Source organism: Salarias fasciatus, chromosome 20, assembly GCF_902148845.1.
Source record: "Salarias fasciatus chromosome 20, fSalaFa1.1, whole genome shotgun sequence".
Classification (NCBI taxonomy): domain Eukaryota; kingdom Metazoa; phylum Chordata; class Actinopteri; order Blenniiformes; family Blenniidae; genus Salarias; species Salarias fasciatus.
In genome coordinates this window covers 22176330-22194401 of record NC_043764.1, presented here as the reverse complement: position 1 = coordinate 22194401, position 18072 = coordinate 22176330, and the positions used below count along the sequence as shown (strand labels likewise).

Genomic DNA, 18072 nt, shown 5'->3' with positions numbered 1-18072 from the left:
GATATAGAATTAGCAGCGCAGAAACATGTTACCACTGCAGATTTGCAGCTGAACAACAACTTTGTTTGCGTTAAGCTGGATTTCCTGCGGGCTGACTCCCCAGTCCTGTCTGGTGACCTACTTGCCGCGAGTGGTGCTGCTGACTCGGGATATACGACGGGGCTCGGCTAATTTCTGAAGTGAAGAAATGTTTTAAAAGTTTAGCCGAGGAATTAGGAAATTACAAACTGCAGTCAGATTAAGTTGAGTTAAGTAATTCCCGCTGCTGACACGGTGGTGCCTCGGGTTTTCATCCCTTGGTGATGTTTGTTTCTATGGCAACTACTTTTGTAGCACCTTGCGGAGAGGACAGAAGAGGGACGAGAAAAGAGGAGCTGAGCTCTAATTCCTGCATGGGTTGTGTTGCACAGCAAAATGTGCTTGTTGGCATCAGATTGTGGTGAACTGGGTATTCAGAGCAACCTGAAACCTGAGTTTTTTTTTCTTAAAGAATTACGTTTGCATATGCTGATTTCATTATTTGAAACATGGCATACGCTTATTATTGACACACACACTATTCAACCTTGTTTATTTACCAGTCAATATGACAATATGTAACAGGTCTTCTTTAGATGTGAAGCAGGCGTCACACACATTATTACCACAGTGCGATTTCAATGTGCAAATGTGACTCACAGCCAACAAATGCATTAGCGCAGGCAAATTGGTTATAGCCTACTTTCCTCCACTCCAATCGGGACACAATATTCTTTGTAAAGCTGCTAAGAGTGAGATTTTTTTTTAAGACTATTGTTAACTCTCCTGCTGCTTCTTCCTTGTTTTTGCTTAATCCTGCTCAGTCCGGGTCTGATTCATTCTTTTATTAAGTGAATGACTCATGTGTTTGGTTAGGTTTCCTCTTGATGACAGTAATATGAATCAAGTTTTAAACAATAATTGGAGAGTAATTAATTTGACTATTGCTTTACAGATAGTTCAGATACATTTAGGAAAACTATGATGACACTTGTGTTATTTAGAGGGCTTCCTGTTGCTTTCATTTTTTGACATTGGACTTCATCAGACTTTCTTCACCGGGTTAAACATTTCTAAAATGGTATTTTCAAAATCAGTATTTTTGAGCCACCTGATAATTTTTTTTTTTAATGATGTACAGATAACTGCTCCACTATTACTTAATACTTAGTGCAATTTATATCACATGCACCCCCTCCAATTAAGTTATTCATGATCATCATCATAATTAATTTAATTTATAATGCAAATGTCCTGGCGACAGCAAACATTCTTATGTATCTGCCCAACTTTTATCTTCACATGGTTTCTCTAACTTAGGTTTATTGTTAATTCAGCACATCAAAATTTATATCATCCATCAGTCAGTCCATCCATCCTCAACCGCTTATCCGGGACCGGGCTGCGGGGGCAGCAGACTTCCCTGTCCCCAGACACTTCCTCCAGCTCTTCCTGGAGGATCCTGAGGCGTTCACAGACAGTCTCTCCAGGGAGAGACCGGGAGAGACAGTCGCCCCAGGGAGGCGTAGAGGAGGCGTCCTGAACAGATGCCCGAGCCACCTCAGCTGGCTCCTCTCGATGTGGAGGAGTAGCGGCTCTACTCCCAGCTCCTCCCTGGTGATCGAGCTCCTCAGAGGGAGCGCCCAGCCACCCTACAGAGGAAGCTCATTTCAGACACTTGTATCAAGGATCTTGACCTTTCGGTCACGACCCAAAGCTCTTGACCATAGGTAGGGGTGGGAGCATAGATTGACCGGTAAATCGAGAGCTCTTCACCATGACGGACCGATACAACAACCGCATCACTACAGCCATCGCACCGATCTGCCTGTCACTGTCATGTTTCATCCTTCCACTTGGCCAGGAGGAGCCTCAATGTTGGTCTTATGCAGTCTGAGTATTTTTTTAACAGCCTTACTTTAACACCCTTAGTTTTCTGTGTACTTTTTACTTGTTAACCACTGCTTAGTTTGGGGAAGCATGTCGTCCTTCAGCCTTTGATGTGTGGTAAAAAAAAACTCCACATTTTCATTTGAGCATGATGGTAAATTCTGTCCTCTTCCACTTCTGTTTCTGGGTTTGAGTCTGGGTCAAACATGGAGGGCTGAAGCCTTGTCTGCTGTCCTGCTGCCATAAGGTCTCACAACGATTTGCCATTTGGGCAATGATGGGTTCCGATCATTGCCACGCCATCCTACTTCAGTGTTGTTCAGTTTTAAACATTTTACAGTTGAGACTTATCCTGTGTTCCTTTTAGATCAAAACTTGTAACTGAAATTTCACGAGGAGACTCAAAGGAGCACAATATGTCACCTTTAAAGCACAATTACAACCAAGTAGAATCTGTTTAAATGTATGACGACGTTTGTTTTCGTGGCACAGCAAGAAAAGAGGAGCGCGTGTTGCCTTGAGGATTGTAATTAATCTTTGACAAATGTATCCGTCTCCCAGAATGCCAAGGTCTCAGCTGCCGGGTATCATGTTGTGTTGTCTTGCTTAGGGCACGTTTTATTTCAAATTTCCTGTATTGGTTTTGGTATTTCAGCATGAAGCCTTTATCCAACGATCTCGACACACCCTGGTTGATTTCATTTTATGGGAATTCCACGAAACCCGAGAATGGGTGACCAGCACAGGACGAGGCTTAGAAAATGTTATTCTTAGTGATGCAGTACAAATGAAAACAGCTCCCCACCCCCAGACACTCAGCGTCTTGAGAGCAGAACCGACAGCCCATAAGAATTTTGGCGTCCTCCCAAGGACCAGTAAGCATTCCACTTAAGATGAAGCACCGATTTATCTGCACACACACACACATATGCACACGTGTGTCTGTTGTGCTCAGTGAAATCAACACTGGTGGTATATTGGAGCTAAAACCACCCTGGAATTTCCTTTTGAGTGTCATTAGATGTCACATGGACGACCCGGGGTTGAAAATGATGGGTGATCTTCTGCACCGAGGGGGAATCAGGCGACAACTCACTGTAACAACACCAGTCTGTTGATTCGTGACTCCACAGTGCATTGAACAAACAAACCCCCCCCCCCCCCCCCCGGGTCTGTTTCCTTTACTGAGACAGTTTTCTCAGAAGGAGGAAGCTTTGGACTTTCATTTATCTCTGGAGACTTTCCCATACAAAAAAGAAGAAGTAAAAAGGCTTTTACTTTTGGTTCTAATATTGCCGATCTGGGTTTTTTTTTTTTTTTTTTTTTGTCAATGAAACTTGGAAGTTGCTTTTCATATGAATGGAAACTGGAGCTCAGTCTGTGGCCTGGATTGGAGGTTATCGTTTTTAGACTTTGTAAGATGATTGTCACTTAAGAGAGAAATAGCACGTACTGCTACCTGCAGGTTGCCGTGTCTTAGTTTCAGCTGGATGTGCATGACTTACTTATGACTAAGTAAGCACCACAACACTATTCCCACCATCACCATCAGCTGTGGCTCGTTTGGTAGCAATTTCTGCTATTTTTGCCTCACGGAGCAGCTGCCGTCACACCGCGTTGTCTGTATTCATGCTCAGAAAGAGTGTTGTCTGCTCCCAGGATTGTTGTGTGTCATGCACACAAATCATGTCCACAGAAAGATGAGTAAGAGCTCCAAACCCTGGTGGCCCTGCGAGGAGAGACAGGGAGGGAGCAGAAGCAGAGCCAGCCCTGACATGAGGGAAGAGGCTGACGACACAGGGTCAGCGGCCAGGGGAGACCCAGCATAAACTCAGCCTTGCAGCTCGGCTATTCTCTGTGCGATGTGTTTGTTTGGTGGTGCATCATTCTGGATATTTTTTTTTCAGGGGTGGAGGATGATATGACAGAGGTTCAGCTCCTGTAGTCATGAGACATTCATCTCCACGACTGCTTTATTCCATTCAGGGTTGCAGGGAGCTGAGGCCGAGCAGAGCTGAATATGGCGGGAGGCAGAGTAATGCCCCAGACAGGCAGACGGTCACAGACACTCACGTTCACATTGAAGGGCAATTCAGAGGCGTCACTTAGAATTAAATGCATGTTTGTGGACAGTATGAGACAACTGGAAAACTGTGCAAACACAGAAAGATCTGGATTCCAACTGGAAACAAGCTTGTTATGAAGCTGGAGTTCCAATCATTGCACAACCGCACGAAACATCCTGAATATTAATGCCATTCTGTGTTGCTGCAACAAACTATAAAATCAACATTTGAATGATTACTGAATGTTTATAAAATTCGGCCTTATGAGCTTCAATTAATTGCTTTCTTCAATCACAAGTAACCAGGCACTGAACCTGGCCCCGTTATCATGAATGCCAGACATGGTGTATTTCTTCTGCACTCACAGCGCCATCTGTTGGCTGAAGCACGTCTATGCATCGTCCCCCAACACGTCTGATGCATCATCTGATCATTGTTCCCCTTGAATCCTACTAAAGTCTGTTTGTGCGGTGATTTAAGAACAGATGCTCCTCACTGACAGTGTGTAATGAGCTGAAAGCACATGCCTGAAAGAGGATAAGATTCATTTTGTCCCAGAAAGCCGCAGCTTTGTAAATCATCTTTTCATTCTTGGAAATGCTCCCTCAACAGATGGCACGAGTTATTTCAGGGTAACTCCGCTCGCTGTATAACCATCCTCTCACTCCAGTGCCCTTGATTCTAGGTGGAAGTGGAAGTCTGCAAACCCTCTGTGTTTCCTGCTTGTAAATGTCGGCAGACAAACACTTGGAAGCTATGGTCGAGTGTAGGAGTTGGTGATTTGTTCTGGTTGGTAACATTTGGCTGACATCGTTTTTGCCCAGAATCTTAAGCAATCACTCGCAAGCTGGTATTTCAATGTGTCGAGTGTTAATTTTTTTGTGAAGATCACTATAAAAACGAGAATTCATGAAAAATGTTAAGTCACAGAATTTACTGATACAAGTAATGTGTTCTTTCTTTCTTTCTTTCTTTCTTTCTTTCTTTCTTTCTTTCTTTCTTTCAGAGTGGACAAGACTTTCTCTAAAGCGAGGAGCTTGTGGTAAGTTCTGCCTTTATTATTGCCTTTGGTTGAGTTAATGTGGGTCACGGCAGCACTATCACACAGAGAAAATGAGACGTATGCTGTAAAATGATCAAATGATGGAAGTGGATTACCATTAGTGAAGCTGGATGGTCTCTGAAGTGGAGTTCGGTATCGCTGATTGAGAGAGACCTCGCCGGTTTTTAAATGTGTGAAGCAGTCCACAGAGTCGGCAGTAAGTAAGATGAATGAGCCGGCGAGAAGGTGGAGCAGATGGGCGGCAGCCGGGACGCAGATCGGCGCTGCCATCTCTGCAGTGCTGGCAGGACGGCAGCACTGCTGCTGCGAGCGGCACGTGGAGGCAGGCGGGGATCTGAGCACGCACACCTCCTGCCACTGCAGATACCAGGCTCCGTTTTTTGAAAGCTTTAGGTGTGGTGGCACGAGAGCCTGACCCTCATCCCCCTCCTGTCCGAAGGCAGCGGCTTAAACAGTGCTCCTCCACAGTCTCACCTCCTCTTCCCGCTGGAATACAGATATTGAAGGATCCCTCTCCCTCTCTCTCAGGCCCGCATTAGTCAGCAGTGGCTGGTCTGGCTATCAGCTACTGCGGCGTGAAACAGAATGGCCGCACCTCATTGTTAGAGAAGAGGACAGTAAACACTGGAGCAAATTAAAGATCAAGAAGACGGGGATCTAAAAGACGATGCGAAACAGCAGAGGAGATAAAAGAAGTGTGGGAGAGGAGGAAGGAAGAGAGGACTGACTGGGTGAGGTGACATGAGGAGGAAAAATTGTGATGTCTGCATTACATCAAAGAAGAAAAATACTTCAAGCAGAGCCACACTTAATCCTCCCAGCTATATTCTTTTAGCTGGTATGGACTTTTATTACATTATCGTCCCCAGCAGGACAGATCAATTTCTAACTGGAAGCCCTGTGGCGCTCGGATAAAGCAACAAAAGACGCAGTGAAAGTGCCATCAGACATTTCATAAACGCCCTCCTTACTTTTGTAAACACTGCAGCCTGGACATTGTAGCAGTGAGCTGAAAGGGCAGCAAAGCTGTAACACGACTGCTCAGCAAAATGCCATGCTCACCTTTTCGATTTAGAAGATCAAGAAAATTCTGGTGAGTTTTCTTAATAATCTCACTTCATCAGCTAAGTGGCTATATTGAGCAACTTGTACATGTATTTACGTTTCTTCTAATCTACCATTACAGACAATGACAGAAAATGTGATTGGATAGTTGTGCTACATATTGAGATCTGTGCTGCTTATGCAGAATTTCTAGCATTAGTGACAATGACCGATAGATAGAGAGATAGATAGGTAGACAGATAGATTTTGTCCATTTTTCTGTAAGTCCAGGACTTGCAGAGGAACCAAAAAATTGTTTCTTTCTCACTTTGTCTTGTATCTAAAGGATTTAAAGCAGTATGGTGAGTGTGCATGACTCTCAAAGCTGTGTTTTACCTTTTCTGCTTCAGCAATGCGTACATTCCTCCCACTCAGTGCACCTGATGGATGCATTTACCTTGGAAATATGGAAAAACAGACACGAAAAGTTGTTTAGTTAAGCATAAACACTGTGCACAGTAAGCATATGTTAAGCCTCACTAATTCTAGTTTGGAAACACATCCAATATATTCCAGACGTTATATTTGGTTACTCTTTGTAATTCACACCCTTAAAATAATACGTTCAGTGATCATTGTTATAGAAATTATTACATTAAATGCGTTGTTTGTGTTGTTTAAAAGACTCATTAAATGATTGAAGAATTATGTTAACAGTTAATATAAATTTTTATCTTTTGTAAGCAAAAGTGACTCTAAACATATGGTTTAGTATATATTAGTTTTAGAATACTGATTGACTCCCACAACATTCAGCCATAAAGGATCATCTGTTACAGTGGCCAAACTGGGCTTTCATTGTCATGATATGATATGTGATGAAGTTACACATGACTGCTCTTTAGATACAGATGTACAAATTATACAAAGATAAACAGAAAAGTATAACAAATTAAAGGTATAGAAAGTATAAATAGGTAGTAGGTTTCATGACAGTTCGCTGTGCAAATTCGGAGGTGAGTTAGATACGGTGTGGTGGTCAGTCGTCCAGTTTGTATGGTTAAACACACAGTCTGAATTGTGTGTATTGTGTGTCTGAGCGGGGGGCGGGATGTGATGGAGGCCACAGCTCCCGGGTAGACGCTGTGTTTCAGACGGTTTGTGCTCGACTCCATTGTTCCGAACCACTTCCCAGATGGTAGCGATTCAAAGCGGGACTTACGGGGTGTGTGGCGTCCATTAAAGCGTCTCAGGCCTTGTGGAGCGTGTTGAGGTGATGGAGCTGCGGCCCCATGATGAGCAGGGCCCTCCTCTCAGCAGCTGCAGCTCCAACCTCAAGGTGATGAGGATCACAGGGGGAGTCAGAGAGCTTGATGTGGTTTTTTTCGTCCAATAAGATCGTCAAAATTGATTCAGTTTGCCTGCCAGTGTTTCGATGTCCTGCCATATTTGGCAAATCAAAGACCGGAGAGTGGAGAGAAGGTCCGTAGGACAGGGATAAAACGTTTGCAACCACTAATCTATGTAATTCCATTATATCAGTGTTATGTATTTGGTGGATCGGGGGGAAGATAAGACATCCTGTGAACTACAGATGGCACCAAATCTGTTGCTTGCATTTAATGGCTTTGATCCTTCAACTCTTGCAGTTGATTAAATGCTAAATGAACATCTTCTATCAGGCCACCGTGGGTCGTACACAATAAACAGATGATCCTGGAGCCCAGTTTCCACACTCTCCGGGGGACGCCTGTAATTGGTTGTAATCCTGTCTTGCTAAGCTCCCTCGATGGGAGGAAATGGGAGAGGAGGGTCAGTGTGGATAATGGCTGGACTGAAATGTTGTATAAGAGCCTTGCTCTTTTTTTTTTTTCTTCCCTCTCACTCACACACACACACACACACACACACACACACACACACACACACACGAACATACATCCAGACACAAAGTGCACTCTGCCTCTCTGTCCCCTGAGCATGATGGATTATTGTTGCATTCTGTCTGTTGTATGTAGCTCCCTGCCCATTCTTTGAAACAAGTTGGCCACCTGTCCTGCTTTCTTAGCCATGCTTCAGCTCACCTGACCTTCATGCGGGACACATCTGCACTTTTGAACCAACCCCAGGTGCTATTTCTGCCTGTAAGAAAAACAAGGCAGACTACACCTTAAAGGAGCTGACATGTGTCTGTGCTTTGAATGCAGCAAGAAAATAGACGCAACATTTACTTTCCCTCAGAAAAACACGTTTCTCTTGAAATGCGAGAAAGGCTTCATATGTCCCTCTGCAGAAAGCGTGTTTATCCTACAGAGCAGAATGCTGAATTTGCAGTATTGGCGTCATTGTGTTCACCACAGATCTAAATTTAACTCGTGCGGAGTTTAGATTTATGTGGTATTTGCACAGGCAGCCCATCGATCTGCTGGTCTTTTGTGCCTGTTTCAGTTAGGGTCGCGGGGGAGCCGGAGTTTATCCCGGCTGACACGGGAAAGGTTGGCCGTCTGTCACAAAGCTAACGCAGAGAGACAGACGATTACCCACACGCACGATTACCCACACGCATGGCGCTCACACTTACCGGCCATTTACAGTCACTAATGAACCTAACAAGCATGTGCCTGGGTTGCGCGAGGAAGCCAGAGAAAGACTCTGCATGTACAGGGAGAACATGAAAACTCACCACTTGCTTGATTTTCTTCATTCTGTTAAATTTTTACTTACTTATTTTTCTGTAATCAAATATCTGCTCTTTTGCTCAGTGAGCACCGGCAAACCAAAAATAGATTGTTCCAATACTTCTGAATGACCCTGCTATTTATTCCACTACTTATCATGTGATTCCTTACTCTATTTTTAGAATCCCGAGACTTTTTTTCATCCTTGAGGTGTGCGCTGTGCTCATCAACACGTAAAAGCTGTCACTGTAAACAATCCTCTGTTTGTATTTACTGATTTCCCTTGAGATGTCACTCTGCATCGTCCTCTGCCCGTCTCCGTCGCGCACGCACTCACCCCTGCACTGCGAAGCGGGGCCTTGGTGTCAGCTCGCTTGTGCACGCTCATCTGTGTGTGTCAGCCCGAGTTGTCTGGAGGAGCGGACATAGTAGGAGAGCAAACTGTCAAGCCTGATCAGACTGGAAGGTTTTTCTCTGCGAATCTCCTGCTGTCCGACCAAATATAGCCGCCGAAGTGACAAGCTCGCCCCTGGTTCTACTCGTCTCAATAATCCGAACATGTCACCCGCCATCCACAACCAGCACAAGACGTCTTTAAAAAAAAAACAAAAAAAAAAAAAAACACATAAAGCTCGGATGACAGCAAGCTGGTGAAGGTTCGCATGCGTGCCAGGCAACTTTGACAGGACACTTCCAGTTTATTTTATCTGATGTTTGCAGCTTTTCTGTGGCACAGTTGTTCTGCCAGCTTTTTTTTTTTTTTTTTTTTTCAAATTCACTTGTCTTGAACACATACTTGCAGTGGCAGGACTGGTGTGCTTCACCAACTGAAGAGTCCGTCACAGTCTTTGTTTTGTCGGCTGGTAGATGGGCATATATTTGCGATGAGTAAATCCCCCGTGAAGCCTCTTTGTTGTTATTTTTCATGCAGAAAGGAGGTGTGGTAAGTCAGTGGGAGGAGGTACTCTGGATCTTTTCCCTCTCGTGGGACAGGAAAGCCTCGCTTGAAAAGATTTTTTTTTGGTAAAACTTTTCTTGCTATACTAGGTACTCTTCATAGATCAAACTATATGGAGGCTTATATTATGGACGACACAAGTAGCTCGGGACTAAAGATCCCAGCGTCATCCCACGGTGACCTTTCTGTTGTTTAGAAGCCACATCTGCATGGCTGTGATTCCCCCGAGGGGCCTGTTTCCAAGGATATCTGCACAGTGACATTGTGAGAGATAAGCAAGCTGAAAATCGGGACCTATTGGACAAGAGAACATGCTTTATTCACAAACACCTGCTATACCTGGCCTTTTAATGCCCGCTGAATAAGGCCAGCTGTGAGGGGAGGTGCTGCCTGAAAAGAATCTATCAGAGTCTCCTCATGCCTCAAATCCCACGGATACTTTATTATTTATCATTCCTATCATGTAGCATTTTACTGTACAGCCATTTTGAAACGTTTCCAGTCCTGCAGATCAACGCGTCAGTAAAGCCAGTGGGTTTACTGTTATTTATTTAATGAAGGGAGAGCCCAGTGGGCGTCTGATCAATACCGCCACGTCTAGTGCCTCAGAAAGGATTCAAACCTCAGAGAGATCAAGAATCAATGAATCTGAGCTTGATTTAAATATTCCACTCAACAACCCGTCTGCTTAGAGGGGGATGGCGAATCACTCATTTCACTAATAAGAACAACAGAATATTCCAGCAAACAGTTTCTTGATTGTGGCGTAGCATTCCGTGTGTGTGTGTGTGTGTGTGTGTGTGTGTGTGTGTGTGTGTGTGTGTGTGTGTGTGTGTGTGTGTGTGTGTGTGTGTGTGTGTGTGTGTGTGTGTGTGTGTGGTTTATGTATTTCAGTTCTTGGATCAGAACGGCTGATTCGGCCTTCCATATCTGACGGTTTAAATGAAAGGACTTTGAGAGGCACGGCTCCCCGGGGAACAAAGAGCGTCTCAGACTTAACAGCTTTTTTGAATTTTATCCAATATTTGCTTTTGGCCCCGATCATTCGGCATTTCTCAAAACACACCACGGAAGGAAAAGTCCCATAGCTGCCTTTTTCTGACTCCGTCATGCACACACAGATGTAACTGAATCATAAGAGACTACACATACTGTGTTCACATTTTCTTTACATTTTTATGGGTTTTATGGCAAGTGAACAGTTTGGATTGCAAATGAAATTACTTCACCTGGAAATATTGAGTTTGATGCTCATATTGATGGCGTACACACAGGGGACGAGTTACTGTTACAAGCGCCGCTCAGAAAAACGGCCTCACACCAGGGACGATCACCCTGCCATTTATCTGAGAGCTCCTGGTCGGGTGTGAGGCTGTTTGAGAGGCTGACCTTGAGAATAGGGCAATTCCAAGCTCTATTTGTATTGTAATTCTTTGCAGAGGTGTTTTTTTTTTTTTTTTTATATCTTGCCGTTGGAGCTCCGATGGGAGCAGGTGGTCTGTCTCCATGATAAATTTGGAAAAATGTGAGAGAGAAGCCAAGTCCTAATATCCAGCCCCGTGTGCCATCAGTGTAATGTATGACGGCACAGGGAGGGGGAATCACAGGCGAGTGTGGCTGAGGGGGGGGGGGCCGCTGAGGTAAACTCTCACATCGCTGATAAACAGCATGCAGGGTGGCTGACCTGTGCTTGGGGATTATCAACAACCTGCATAAATTAATTGGGGTCAGACCTGAAGCCCGAACAGGCAGCCGCACTCAATACAAGTGATGAGCCTGCAGCACCCGCTCTGCATTAACCAGCAGATATTATCAACATGCTTGTGAATAGAGTGAAACATCCGGCGGCTAAAAAAATAACAAAAAACCCAGACATATTTCCTTTAAGCTTTTAGAGAGGCTAAAAATAGCAGTACTTAAATATAACTCAAATAAATGGTGATGTTGCTCTCCACCTGCAGGCTGCCCGAAGAGGCAATGATTCTGTTATAAGAGCTAAAAAGATGGAGACTCGCCCCCCAAAAAAAGCCTTCCACAGGTAGTTGTGATAACTTTATTCACAGCTCGCTCAGTGCCTGGCTGGAGGTACTTAAGCACGAATCAATCTATTGCTGGAAATGCCTCTGACATGAACATGTTACCTTTCACATTTACTCCAGGTTCCCTGCTGATGTAACGCCATTACCCAGTTTAAATGCTGCTTAATTATCAAGCCAGTCGCAATCACAGTCGCAGCGGGGTGCAGGAGTGCTGCAGGGAAACACCAGAAAGTTTCCAGAGAAGTTAGAGAGAGGAAGCACAGGGCACTCCTGCTTTGCCTTGCAAACAAACTGTGGGATTGAATGCAAGCAGATTTGTTTGAGCATGGTGGGTGGAGTCAGATTTTAAGATTTCTCAAAACAGGACCAGAATCTTTCAAAGTGTTCATTTGTAATGCGTCACTTTGCATATGTTAAATTAACTATATATATATTATGAAATAAGATTTTTAGGTATGTGTTATGAGATTAGTAATAATATTGCCTCGCCACTTAATACATGGGTGTCAATCTTATTTTAGTTGTTGAGTCTTATCGGATCTCAGCTGGGTTCGATCAGTTAGTTGATCACATACTGTAGCAGAACAAAAATCTGATTTTTCACTTTGTTTCATTGTTACTCACAAGTATAAATAAATTCTAGAAACTGCTCACGTTTGATGCCTTCTTCACAAAACCTATTAGGACCAACATGATATCTCTTTTAAAAAAGTGAGATCTTAAATCCTTTTTGTCACAGTCATTATTTTCAGCCTAAGAAGCTTTGCGCGTCTGAGGCTTCCAGCATTCGTGTTTTTAAAAACTCTTCCTCGCAGTGTGGATTTGAGGCAAATCTAATTTTACTAACAAAAATGGTAGCTGACTTTCACTGCTGACTCTGTTCAGTTCCAGGTCTGAATGTTTTCCTGTGTCTGCTGATCAATACCGTCTGCTCATGACTCGAGAATGTGATGGGCAATAGTGACCTGGTTCATCAGAATGTATGAAATGACTGAAGGCTCTAAATAAACTAAGGAGAATATATAATTACAAAAAAAAAAACAAAAAAAAAACTCCATGGCACAGTGTTACTAATTTGCTGAGGCAAACGACCATTTTGTGAAACATGTTTATTATGAATTCCCTGAGTCTACGTGGGAAAGGAGGACAGTGAACCCTTCTGCAGCGATGCATTTGGGCTCGGTGCTGTTTCCCGCTCCCCCTCTCCCCTGAGGCCCACCACCACCACTAATTAAATCTCAACCTGTGGGAGACACTCAGCGGTTATGCATAAATAACTATTCATTCATATTTCAGAACAGCGGCCATCTTGCCTGCTGCGACCTCTGACTGCTGCAGGTGTCTAATGCGTCTGAGATTGAAGACCTGAACCATCACCGGCACTCGGGGGTCACCGGCTGGGCACGCGTTTCCTGGCAGCCACACATTATACTGATTATCTTGTCAGACGCTTGATGACTGTGTTTTTAATAGTGGTGTGAGAGAATGAATTTTAATTTGTTCCTTTTTAAAAAAAAAAAAAAACAACAAACTCTGAACTATATTGATGAAAAAAACCATAAATACACATGTGTCTCCTTTGTCTCAGCATAATCCTTCAGGAATTATAGGAAGCGGCCGTGGCTTTAGAATCATTTGAGCTTCTGTCTCAGAGGATATTGGATCATTATCTAACTCTTCTTGGATGAGAAATAGCGGCTCAAAAAGCTGACAGTGAGAGAGGACGGGAAAGGGGGGGGGGGGTGGAAGATGGAGAAATTTCAGGACGCCATTTCTCAGAGGATATTGGTGTGGGGGCAGGAGAGGGGAGTGACCGCGGGCCATTTCACCAGGCTGACGGGATGGGAATCCCTGGCAGCGGGGGCTCGGAGGAAGGGATTTACTGCTGGACTATGCAGATGAAGCAGGAAATTCAAACAAAACCGGATCTGCTCTTATCAGATAATGCGGTTTATCGATAAACGTTATTGACCCACCAGCTTTTTAAAAACACATTTCCTCCTTCACTAATTCTGGTTCACTGATGTAATTTTTGGGGATTATTGTTTTTTTTCCTGCCAGGACACTTTAGACACTGAAAGGATTATTTTTTTTTTATCACAATACACAGCTTTTAATGGTTCACTGTGTGAGGATTGTGCTGTAATCCCCTGTTATCTCTTCATGTCTGACACATATTGCACACACAGCACACACACACACACACACACACTCCTGCAGCCACACATTGCACACGACCCTGCCGTGCAGGTGCCTACTTTACGAGACCATCACGGGAGAGGAGGGAGGCGCCGACATCCTCGCTGCATCGGGGTATTGCTTAGCCGGGATTTAGAAGTGAAAGGCACTCCTGGTGACAGTAGCCAGGGTGTCTGATGGGAACTGCGCACGGCAGCTTAGTGGAAGAAACACACATTTTCACTGGGGATTGAATGAGACTCGTTACAGTAATTAAAAACCTTTCCACACATCCTCTCTCCTGCTGCACAAGGGGCTTTGAGAGGGGCCACAATCCATGCTCACCTCTGGGAACGCCACGTCGGACATAATCACTCTGATTCAGCCACATCAGAATGAGGATGAACACGCATGTGGGTGTGTTTTATTATTTGGAGGTTGTTTTTTTGTGTGTATGTGTGTGACTGATGTTGGTTGCCACAGCAACAACCCTAGCGGGCTCATAAGGCAGTATCCAAACTGAAGGCAACCCCCTTTTCACCAATCTGTGTGACTTTCAGTGGTCTCTCCTAAAAGATTGAAACGTGGGGGAGGATTCTCCTGCTGCAGATGCGATAAGGCTGCTGCTGGTGGATGTGGAGGTGTGTGTGGTGCGTCTTGGTGGTGTTTCGGACCTGGACCGGACAGAGGGAGAGAGAGAGAGAGAAAGAGAGGGGGGGGGGGGAGAGAGAGAGAGAGAGGGCTGTGGAGCAGACAAAGAGGGTGTATGCAGAGAGAGGAAGTGACAACTAAAGAGCGCATTTGGTGTGAGAGAGGCAGACTGAGTGGGAGGAGAGAGAGAGAGAAGAGAGAGAGAGAAGAGAGAGAGGATGCTCAGCGAGAGTGTTTCTCTGAAGAGCTGAAACTGAGGCCAGCAGGTGGACGGCCGATGAGAAGCGGTAAGAGCGCTCTGGACGGAGCTGGAGTGTGTGTGTGCGACGCGTAAAACGCGCACGGCGCGAGAGAGAGAGAGAGAGAGAGCACGCGCGCAAGAGAGAAAGAGAGAGGGGAGCTACAACAGTGAGGGAGGCGGAGAGAGAGGGACAGAAGAGCTTAACTTGATGAGAAACGTAGACAGTGAGTCATCCGTGAGCTGCTCGCCGTCCGGACTTCCCAGGGAGCGCCCAGCGCGCGCACCGCCTCCGCCGCTCCCGCTCCCGCCGCACTTGTGTGAGTTTTAAGTTTGCGCCTCGGCTCCACGCGGGACATCAGGACACGTCCAGCTGTCACGACGCGGCTCCTCCACTCGGGTGATTCCTGCGTTGCCAGCCAGCTGGGGGGGGGGGTTATGTAATGTGTTGTGGTGTTGGGATGAAGCTGTGGCGCTTGGTGCTGAGAGCGGAGCTCCAGCTGGGGCTGTGCGTACGTGGTAACGTTACACTGGACGAGGCAGGTGTGTGCGCGCGTGCGCGTGTGTGAACTGCAGTCTCTGATGCTGCAAAACAAGCTTGGAGTACCGGAGGAGTTTTGAACATGGGATTTACTTTGATAGCTGCTACTTTTCTGGAAACATGTAGTTCAGTACGTTCTGTACATGATTCCGAGCCAGTCTGTTAAAATGAAAATACACTGTTGTTACTGGTATTTGCAGAAGACATTTACTCAGAATATGCTCTGATTTCACTTTAGAATAGGGAGGACCATTTTGCCAATTTTGTATATTTGTCTTTATGACTCTAGAGGATAAATGCAGTAAATCCTTGTAAAAAAAAATGACATTTCTCTTGAAACCAACTATTTTTAGGACACACACTGGGCTTCACTTGAACATATACACGTGGCCATGTGTGTCCTGCATTCATCTATTGAAAATCAGCTCTAATTAGGAGTTGAGGGCAGCTGATGCCCTCCTCGGTCTTCCTCTCCCCTGGGAGACGAAGCTGCTGCGGCAGCAGCTCCTTGCTGAGTTTATCTTTATTGAGCCTGTTGAGGAAAAGACTCATTTTTGTACCCGTTTTAATTTGGATGCTGCAGGACTTTCCTTGATTGAACACTCACTCATTGCGTAATAGCTGGGAGGCTGCGCTGTATGTTAATGATTCATGCTCTGTTTTCTTCACCTACATTTGAGTCTGAGTGAACTCAGTGATTCACTCCGTGGATGTGGAAGCAGATTTTACATCTCTGCCACTGTCCCTCCTGAGCAGCTGTTTGTCTTATCTACCGCGTCGGTGTCGAACCTCCTGCTCCATACATTCACACTATCAAATACACACACACACATGCACACAACCAAGAATAATGAGTGTATCCCAGTTTGCAACAGGATTAGGTTGCAGTCCACGCTGTAGAAGCCATTTGTTTTCAAATGAAGAAGTTTATTGTCTCCTGAAAGTATTAATACTGCATAATCCTTCTCTCCTGCTACCTTTTCACAGCCAGATTATGCAGCATCTTGTACTTGCAAAGATGTGATATATATTTCATTGTGACGTCCAGAGCCGTCTTTTATCATCACAGGCATACAGTACACATATTACTATATTATCACTGCTTTAAATTGGATGTTGTTCCTGACCAATCAATCAGTATATGTATTTGAAAGAGACTGAATTAATTAAATAAAATGAAAGACACTCGTAAGTGTCAATATAGCACCAGTGGGGGTATTGATTAGTGATCCTGTGAAGATAAAGCCATCCTCAGAGAGATATTGAGTTTTGAGCAAATGATGCACAGCAGTAGTATTGCTGAGTTTTGCATGAGCAGTCGGCTGTTCTGCTGGAATGGAGGGGGGGAGATCCTCCGTTTCAATAACACCGAAACTAATCTTGAGTCTCTAAATCCCCTAAGTGTTTGCTCTGAAAGAAATAACCTGTGCAGAGAAATACGATCTAGTGTTCTTGAAATTCTTACTTGTTTTAGCATTAACGGTATTAAAACCCGTCAAACATGACTTATAAAGACATGCTCTTGTTTAAGTTGTGTGGTTTTTACATGGGTGTTGTTCTGTATTATTGGGACACTGCAGTTCAAGGCTATCGGCACATTGTTCCTGACGTGAATCACAGTTTGCGTTCTGTGGTTTTTACCATATGGCAACTTTCAGTTCTTCTGATGTGTGAAGAATCTCAGTGAAAAATGTGACTTTGTAAAACCGCCGTACCCTTGACACGATACTCCTGTAGTTTCTCGCTCAAAGAGAACAACAGCATTTCCCGAGGCATTACCTTAGCTTGTCCTCTTCTTCGATCTGCGACTGGATGACCTTTTCTGACTGAATGTCCTCTCGCGTCTCTCTTTTTGTAGGAAACAAGATGGGAGTGACCCTCGGATTTCTGCAACACTAGAGCCCCAGCTGTTCCAGCCCACGCTCCCACACGGCGCCTCGCCAATCAACAAGGTAGGAGCAGAAAAAACTGGGCCAGCTCCAGGCTTCAGATTGACCCTTGACCTTATCCGACAGACCTCTGTGCGACCTCCGTGTCTGTGATCTTTGTCAGGTGTCTCGGCTCATCTCGTCTCTACACCTGCTCCCGTCTGGTTGCTCTCGCTCGGTGTTCCGCCCGTATTTAATCTCTCACGATGTATCAGTCGCACCTCTCCTCGCGCTCGGTGTTACTTTCATTTTTGTTCTTGTCGTCTTTTGTGTTACTTGTGTAATTAGAACACACGGAGCTCGGTGTCTGGAGTGATTATGTTCCACTGATTGAATTAATAGAAACCTATTTTTAGCAGGAAATTGTCAGCCTGATGTTGGTAATTTCTCAAGTCTGACTTCATCAAAGAAAACACAGCCCGTATGAGCAGATGTCGGTTAGTAACTGAGAGGCAGCCGCCGCCGCTCTCGCCGTCACTCACTATTGTTTCAGCAGAGGGAGAGGACGTCCAGGGCTCAGGGGAGTCTCACCCAAGGTTACAGGATCGAGTAGTGATGAGCCTCTTTGTCGCATATTGAGATTATCCTCAGTTCATTTCCGAACTTGGCTGCCTTTCTTTGTGGGCTCTCGTGTTTTGTGCCTGTGTGGGTTTTCCCAGGTAGCACCGTGTCCTTTCCACAAGCCAAAAACTCTACATTTCCTGTCGGTGTAATGGATGGATGCTCATAAAGCTGTTGTCAATCTATTTGTCTATGAATTCATCGTCTGTACCGACACAT

The 18072-nt window shown here is 44.8% G+C and overlaps 1 protein-coding gene across 9 annotated transcripts in view; it reads left to right on the top strand.

Moving 5' to 3' along the window:
* Positions 1 to 18072, top strand: part of LOC115408672 (rap1 GTPase-activating protein 1-like) — a 49128-nt gene that overhangs the window by 8494 nt on the left and 22562 nt on the right. For 6 of the 9 annotated variants that reach the window (XM_030119537.1, XM_030119539.1, XM_030119536.1 and 3 more), the window contains exons 2-3: positions 4981 to 5016; positions 17223 to 17316. In XM_030119537.1, coding sequence (XP_029975397.1) covers positions 4981 to 5016; positions 17223 to 17316 — 130 coding nt within the window. Of the gene's footprint in view, positions 1 to 4980; positions 5017 to 5593; positions 6131 to 14991; positions 15144 to 15201; positions 15224 to 17222; positions 17317 to 18072 lie in introns of those variants that run through there. The other 3 variants (XM_030119538.1, XM_030119541.1, XM_030119543.1) reach the window with 3 other exon arrangements.